The sequence below is a fragment of the Lactuca virosa genome, chromosome 8 (assembly GCF_052849685.1).
Source record: "Lactuca virosa cultivar CGN04683 chromosome 8, Lactuca_virosa_CGN04683_v6, whole genome shotgun sequence".
In the NCBI taxonomy this organism is placed as follows: Eukaryota; Viridiplantae; Streptophyta; class Magnoliopsida; order Asterales; family Asteraceae; genus Lactuca; species Lactuca virosa.
Window position 1 is genome coordinate 369,049,201 of NC_136433.1, and position 8,456 is coordinate 369,057,656.

At 33.4% G+C, this 8,456-nt stretch overlaps 1 protein-coding gene across 2 annotated transcripts; it reads right to left on the reverse strand.

Moving 5' to 3' along the window:
* Positions 1-3,111: 3,111 nt before the first annotated feature.
* Positions 3,112-7,391, reverse strand: LOC145134915 (putative alpha,alpha-trehalose-phosphate synthase [UDP-forming] 10). 2 transcript variants are annotated; one of them, XM_079069721.1, is made up of 4 exons: positions 7,239-7,391; positions 4,142-6,141; positions 3,778-4,051; positions 3,112-3,682 (listed from the first exon to the last, which is right to left on the reverse strand). In XM_079069721.1, exons 2-4 carry the CDS (start codon positions 6,094-6,096, stop codon positions 3,356-3,358), a joined length of 2,556 nt encoding a protein of 851 aa, XP_078925847.1. In that variant the 5' UTR covers positions 6,097-6,141; positions 7,239-7,391; the 3' UTR covers positions 3,112-3,355. The 2 variants fall into 2 exon arrangements, with proteins under 2 accessions (XP_078925847.1, XP_078925848.1); XM_079069722.1 differs by having other exon boundaries at positions 7,244-7,390.
* Positions 7,392-8,456: the final 1,065 nt, after the last annotated feature.

The window sequence follows — 8,456 nt, forward strand, 5'->3', positions numbered from 1 at the left end:
TTTATTGCTTTCGATGTGCGCCTTTGTGGCCTTTTAGATCCCTTATAATCCAATAGTTTTATAGTCATGGGTAGAGACCATTGAGTGATTATAATAAATATTTATCTTATCATATTGTTCAAAATAGTTACTATTTTATATATCATATTAAGATAAGAATTATTATGCTATAGTTGATGCCAATTACATAGTAATTTTCAATAATATCTATTTTTTAAATTTTAACTATGTATTTTTAAGTTATGCAATGTGTGAATATTCATCTAGTAAGTTTATATACGTGGGAATCATGCACAATTCTTTTATTCGTTTAAAAGCCATTAAATACTTTATGAAAAACATATAATCATTTCTTTCAGATAATCCAAAAATGATCGATTTTCTAAAGGAATAAACTCTGAAAAAAACAAAATATTATTACTCAATGTTTAAAAAACATTATATTTTATGATTTTATTTGAATTAATGATTTACAGTCAAATAATACAAAAAAATGGTGACTTTTTTTATAATAGCAATTATAATCTACTCTAATAAATAAAAATCATTTTTGTCACTTGTCACATTCTCATGCATTTTGATACATATAATTTTGTGGTTACTTCTTAGAAATTAATTTCTAATAGTCATTTCGTGATAATTTTCAATTTTCTTAATTAACTATTCTAATTTTTAGGTTATAGAAAGTAATTAATATGTTATTAATTTGTTTCCTTATATTTTTAAATTTTAATATGTTTTCTTCAATGTATATAATTCAAAATTGACATGTTTCTTTCAAAGTTCATTGTCATTTTAAGTAAAATGGATTACATAGGAAAAATAATCAAATTTTGTTGTTTTTCATTGATAAACTAAAAAAAAGTTATATGGCCAAAATATACTAATTTATCCGTTGTTTTTTTTATTAGTATACACTGAATTATTTATTTATTTATCATTTTGTATATATTTTGAAATTTTACTTTAAAAAATACTTATTGTTTACACCTTGATATTTAACGTTTTCTTTAAAAAAATACTTAATGTTTATATCTTTATATATAACTTTTTTTTAAATCAACTTGTGTAATACATGAATTTCAGATCTAGTATCTAAAAACAAACAATGATACGTAATTATTTGGGTTCTATCGTATGGTATGCAATGCAACTAATTTTATTGTATTATCTAAACGTAAAACACTAATTTTTTTTTAAGTATTATGAGATAATACATTGTTTTTTTTTCAACTTTTCTTATTCTTTTAATATTATCTTTCTATTTTTAGTATTTTCGTTATTAGCCAAAAAAAAGACAAACTTCTTGTATTACAAAAGTATGATATATCACCATCGATGGCTGAAAAAAATTTGAGCATGAAAGACATTGGTCCATTCAATTAAAGTGTGCTCCATGAAATGAAATATAAAGTAAAAGCACTGCTGCAATATAATTTTTCGTATTTTACGAATTCAAAGGATGCATGTAATAATCGAATGAGTGTGAACATAGCGAAGTTTTAGGCCAAAATCAAACCGTAAACTGCATGGTTTTTATAATTTTTTTTTTGAAAATAAAACTTCCCTAACGAGAGTTTTCGGGTCAGTTTTCGTGCACCGACTAATCTTCCATTGCGAACATGAGGCTATGACTCATGCTCTAGAGTCACGGCAGGCGAACCTTCATAACCACAGAAGCTGAATAGTGTCGGCCTGTCAGGATTTAAACATTGATCAATAGGTTATCCACCATATTTTTCATATGTCTAACCAAGTCACTACAACTCAAATGGTTTTGTAATTTTAAACTGTGATGTACAATTTTACGATTTTTTTTTCCAGCAATGATAAAATTGTGCGGTTTTCTACTCAAGCTCATCCCAAAGGGTGAGCGATAAGGGTAGCTATCCATGACCCATCTTTTAAAGGTGTCCAAAAATTTTATGGACTTTATTAATGATATGTTAGACAAGATCGATCTTGAAGATATCATTAATAATTTTTGTAATCTCAAAAAGCTAGAAGAAGTATTTTCTTTAAATATATGGAATTTCGTAATCCATATATTTAGAAGTTGGTATAAATAGTTTTCTTTCGATTATTGAGTTGTTATAAAAAAAAATTAATGAAATTTGTGTATTTTAAGAGTCTTTTTTCTTCTCTCTGGACCCAAAATATGTTTGGAACGGTTTTGTTTCTACTGTGATGTAGTAAACCCGATGTAGTAAACCGATACTAAATCATACATGGTGACCAACATGGTATCCAATTAGCATAATTTGTTCACATGTGTACCTGTTGTCATAGACATGACATCCGTTTGGCATGCAATATTGTATAATCATCCGGTTGAAATCTATACCAATGGTGTGATGAGAACTCGAAAAACTTTTATCGGTCGATTAAAAGTATAATTAAGATATAAATGATCCAAAAAAACAAATCCTTTGTTCTTTTTCAAAGTTAGATCAAACCAATGTTGAAGTCTATGGGATCAAATACCAATCAAGTGTGGTGTTTCATACCATTTGATTTCACATTGATGGTGGTTCTACTTCTTTGTATTTCAATAAATACAATAAATGATTTCCAACAAAACTTTAAAAAAAGTACTACTTCTTCAACAATAATTCAAGTATATTCCTCGCACTCATTATTTCTTAACTAGAAGAAGCTTTTGGGAATGTGCATGATGAAAAAGATAGATGATTGCTCCTTTATAGGAAATAAGAATTGAAAGAACTATGGTCAATATTCATATCATGCCCATGTCTAAAAGTAACCCAAAGTGTTAGAACCTAATCATACTTAATAAAATTACATATTTGCATATTGCATGTCTAATTTATTGGTTTTACAATTTCAATATTTGATATACTATAACGAGTTGTAAGTCACGCAATCACATTTGTACCACAGTTTGACATGGAAAGTTGGAAACCACCTACCAGATTGGGAAATAAATATATTGGATTCCCTTGTTAACAACTTGTGGCCTTGTGGGAGTTGATGCTTTAAATCTTCAAATACAAGATACGTGTCACATTTATTTAGCTTTTGGAAATTCTATAGTGGATAACCCTTTTCATTTTCAAACCTTTTTCATCCATAGTATCAAAGCATAAAACATATCTCATAAAAGTAAGCTTTCATAAAACCAAAAGCGTAACTATTAAGTATTAACTATACATAATTAATAAAAAAAAATAATTAAAAAAAATGAGCCTTGTGTTACTTCAAGGCCCATCACTAAATAGAAAAACCCAAACCCAATTCAGCATATGCACACAGAGTCCAGACCACGTCAAAGATCAATATTCAATCCTAAACCCTAAAAGTTTTTTTTTTTTTAAACTGTACACGTGGCAATATTTCAAAAAAGAGCATCAAAGGTAACCTGAAAACGTGGGATACTCCCGGGTTTTGGATCCGAAGCATTTGCAAGGCCAGCCAACAACTTTATAACATCCGCGGTATCATCCAAATAATATTTGGCCTTACTAGGTTTCCGTCCAACCGTACACGCGAATATTTCGGGAGTCACGCAACTCAACGAAGCATTCAAAACCGTATTTCTAATACTTTCAAACATATCTTCATCTGATCGATCATCCCCAATACACATCACGAAATCCGGCCTTTCTCCTTTCTCCACCATTGTTGATAGAATTTTCTCCGCCACTAGTCCCTTCGTCACCCCCTGCAAAATAAAAAATGTTCAAATTCACCCCCTCATCTTTTCAACATGAAAAAAAATGGGATCTCATAAATCATAATTGTGATTTTGATTTTCACCTGTGGTTTAACTTCAACTATGTGTTGACCACGTTTGACCACAGCCGGTTCATTAGCAAGCACGTTTTCCAAATGGATTAATAGCTCTTTTGCTTGGCAAGAACCGAAATCCGGGTCGGCGTCTTGGTGGTGCCAAACTAAACCGGATTCTTTAATTTCAATATTTGAACCGTCGGTTGCTTCTGTATACTGTCTCATCACCGGTTCAGCCACCTCTATCCATTCAAGATCTGTACACGGAAGGCTAGATTCCCACTCACAACCCCTACTCCACCTTCCGAATAAAATAATAATAAAGATAAATTAAATAATCCCAAAACTTTATATAAATAAATTAAATTTAACATTTAAGATTTTAAATTACCTTGTGAAATACCCATGTTCGGCGGCTAACCCTAGCCGCTCACACGGCGCAAGCCACTCAGCCAACGATTTTCTCCCTCTTCCACTAACGATAAACACCGTGTTCTTTAAATCGTTACATAAAATACTCAAAATATTTATGATTTCATCGCCGGGGGATTTTACAATCGCCGATTGAGAAACTAGGGTTCCGTCGTAATCCAAAAAGATCGCCCTTCTGCTGGATTTTTTATACGCGGAAACGATGTAATTAGGAGATAGTTTTCTAAAACTAGGAGAAAGAGAAACGACCCGAAACCCGAGTCCAAACCCGATTCCCCAACACCGTTTGTTATAATGATCTTTCGAAGCTCTTTCTAAATCTTGCATGAAACTACGACCCCAATATGACACGTCATGTGAGCTGACGTAACGATAATGTTTTTCGTGTCGCAATTGCTTTTCGGGTTCTTTCATTGTTATGGCAGAAGTTATAGCTCCGGCAACTGATTCGATGTCCCACGGGTTGACCCGGATTGCCCCACTTAGAGACGGGGAACACCCGATAAACTCAGAGACAACTAACATACTTGTACGAGGTTTTTCATGTTCCTTAATTTCATCGAAATATGGGGAATGTTGTCGGCAGACGATGTATTTATACGGGACTAGATTCATTCCGTCACGAACTGCGTTGACTATGCAACAATCCGCCATTGAATAGTAAGCGGATTTTTCCCAACGGGCAACGGGTCGGTCAATTAGAACCACGGGTTTGTAATCGGGCGACCCGAATCGTTCATTGATCCGGTTTACAATCAAATACGTTTCACGTTTCGCTTCTTGTACGTCTTTTCCTGAACTTCTTTCCGGATTCACGATTTGGATTAGAACGATGTTACCTTGAAGAACAGGATGGTGATTTAAGAGGTATTCAAACGCGAGGAGCTTGAGACTTATCCCTTTGAAGATATCCATGTCGTCAATCCCGACAATTACCTTTTTACCCTTGTAACGCTCTGCGATTTCTTTGACTTTTTGTAACGTAATTGGAAGATTCAAAACCGATTCCAATCTCCCCATGTGGATTCCAACGGGGAGAATCTTGATGTAAACTGTTCGACCAAAGTAATCGAGTCCGATATGTCCACGTTTGGATTCGTAATCCAATCCCATCATTCGACTGCAACAGGAAAGGAAATGACGAGCGTAATCGAAAGTATGGAATCCGATTAAGTCGGAATTGAGAAGTCCTTTGAGAATTTCATCTCTCACAGGTAAAGTTCTGTAGATTTCAGAAGAGGGAAAAGGGCTATGGAGGAAAAACCCTAATTTCACTCGATTGTAACGTTTTCTTAAAAATGTTGGTAAGATCATGAGATGATAATCATGAATCCAGATGTAATCGTATTCCGGATCTGCAATTTCCATGACTTTATCTGCAAAAATCTTGTTTGCTGACACGTAAGCTTGCCAAAGAACTCGGTCAAATCGGTCAGCATGATCCGGGCAGATGGGCAGCATGTAGTGAAAAAGTGGCCATAGTTGTTGTTTACAGAAACCAGAGTAGAATTTTTTGTTAAGGTCGTGAGGGAGAAAAGTGGGGACACAGTTGAATTCATCGAGTAGTTTTTGAGCGACTTCTTCTTGCTCACTAATGTCTACTTCGACCTTGAGTGAACCCACGTAAATAATCTCAGTCTCAGGGGTAAATCCGTCTTTTAGTTGGTAATATAAGGAGTCTTCATCGAAACTGAAGGTTAACTTTAGGGTATCTGGGTCTCGTTGGATGTGTAATGGTAGCATATTTGAGACTATGATTTTTCTTTCACGATAATTAGATGAGATATCTGAATCACCATCTTGATCATTGATGATTCCAGTTATGACACGTGGAAGACCCCTGGGTGTTTGAGGCATGTCTAGTAGATTATCAGGAACCAAATCCAAAATGTTTGAAGATGATTTTGATGCCATTATTACTTGATCATACAGTTTTGTTGTTTATCTGGTACAATGATCCTGCAAAACATATAACAGAAGAATGATACTGTAAAAGGGTAAAATGGGCAATTGTTGTTGACTATAAAATGAAGTTATGATCATGAGGTGTAAATACATTCAGAAACAATCAATTATGAAGCAAAATGTGTGTTGCAAATTGCAATAGGAAGAAAGTTTATCATGTAATTATCAACATTTCCCCTAATTGTTACCAGAAAATATGCTCTCTGTACTACAAAAAATGAAGAAAAACAGCAACAATTTCAGTTTTAATGTCAAGCAGATGGGTTGCAGACTTCAAATTTTACATAGGATAAAAATCTGAAAGAAAATGGTTGGATATATTTGACTTGATATCTGCTGCAATGTAGAACAATGTGAACCTAAATTTGCAAAAGAAGTTGACATCAAGATTTCACATATAGAAGCTACGGATTATTCTTCATTAAGCTTAATGATTTTTGTTCTTTCCAGATTATAAGTCAAAACTCAGAACATTCAAATCTTAAGAAAAGATGGGACATGGGAGCAGTATTAATGTCAACTAGAGTACAAAAACAAAACAGAAAGTACAAATTGTTCTTCACTGAACCAATAATATCAATTGCAAAGCTGTAGACTGGTTTCAACTCATCAGAATCCTACAAGTACACCCCAAAACAATATAAATCTTACTGTTTCTAGATAACTAGTCACAGATTTTCCAGAACCATTAAAATGGAATGGTATGATTATGTATTCAAAGTACAAAACACACAGAAACACGTTTGATTTGATTGAACGGAGTATTCAACCATAATAGGCTACAGTTATTCTTGTAGTTTTGCTCTTAGCTTTTGTTGAAATCGAATTTAAAACAGTTACTAAATAGGCAAAACCTCCTTGCCTGCGATAATAATTCAAAACACAAACACCGATCTACTAACAAACTTTTCGATTAGCAATTCCCTCCAAAAATGAAAATGATGATTTGCTAACAACTGAAAAACAGAATCAAACAGCAACAATATGCAAGTAAACGGAGCACCGGATTGAAATTTAAAAAAATCAATAACAGATCAGAATATCAGATATAGGAGGAGAGATATGGAGAGAGAACTTGAATCATGACAAACCTTACTGTGAAACGAGGTTCGGAAAACGGTTGTTGTCGATGACGGATGTAACCGCTGACGTTGAACGGCGATGAGAGATATTTTCCGGCGTTAGATGGAAACGAGAGAGGCGAGAGAGAATTTTGGGTTTGAGGAGAGGGTTAATGACATTGTAGAGAGAGAAAGAGGATAAAGTTGCCACCACTTAACCGCGGTTAGTTGCCACTGCTTAACCATGGTTTAACAACCAGGTTTTATGTGTCGTATTACTTAAATACCCTTCTGCCTAATATCATAACCGAGTTTTGCCATTTTTATGCATCTTTTCATAAAATGTTGCGTTACTTCATGTATTTATTCTTTTCATAAATAATAATAAATAGTGTATTGATCTTATAAACAAGTTTCCAAAAGACTATTCTTGTATATCTTTATATAAACAAGAATATTTTTTTGTCAACTCGTCACAAGCTGAGAACTTTATGTCATATAGAGTGTCTAATAATCGAGAACTTTATGTCATGTGGAGTGTCTAATAATCGTGATCCGATCGTCATTGTTTTCTTACGTATCGTCTAATTGTGTGTGGCTATATGGTTGGTTGTAGTTATGGTTTTGCTTTGGATATGATAATGAAGAATAAGTATAGTTGTATGATAGTCTTTGTTCTTCACGGTATAGGGGTTTTGATTGGCGTTGTGGATGGTTGGAGGTTCTAGAGACGTGTGTTCCGTTGTAGAGCGAATATATTATAACACCCATCATCGGGTCATTTCAAATATCAATTTACATATTTTAATTCAAAGTTCATTAAAATTTAAAAGTTTAAAATGATTGCAGAAATATCGGTCCCAAAACAGCTTAAAATGTTTCGTTGTTTTTTTAAAAAAAAAAACTTGAGGTGTCGATACGTATCAAAACAAAGACCCAAGCTCCCCACAAAGTGGGGTCTTCTAAATATTTTGCACCTCAAATACTCAAAATCCTTCAATCTGAACACATATTAAAATAAGTTAGACAATGATGTTGTCTAATGAGTTACCTGAGGTTGATTCATTTAAGTAAGGAATGTCAATCCAACTTTTATAGAATCAAACATCCGAAAATGATAAAAAAAAAACACACATACACACGCACACATGAAACAAAGGGGGGTCTAATATTCCCGAAAGATCTACTTCATCAATAATATCTCCAAAAAGGGCGCATAAGTCCTACAAATTCTCATTAAAGGGGTAA

Coding starts and splice junctions, on each gene's coding strand:
- LOC145134915 (XM_079069721.1), bottom strand. CDS start 6,096: ATGGCATCAAAATCATCTTCAAACATTTTGGATTTGGTTCCTGATAAT. Junction 4,052..4,141: donor GAACATGGGTATTTCACAAG/GTAATTTAAAAT, acceptor TTTATTCGGAAG/GTGGAGTAGGGGTTGTGAGT. Junction 3,683..3,777: donor TAGTTGAAGTTAAACCACAG/GTGAAAATCAAA, acceptor TTTATTTTGCAG/GGGGTGACGAAGGGACTAGT.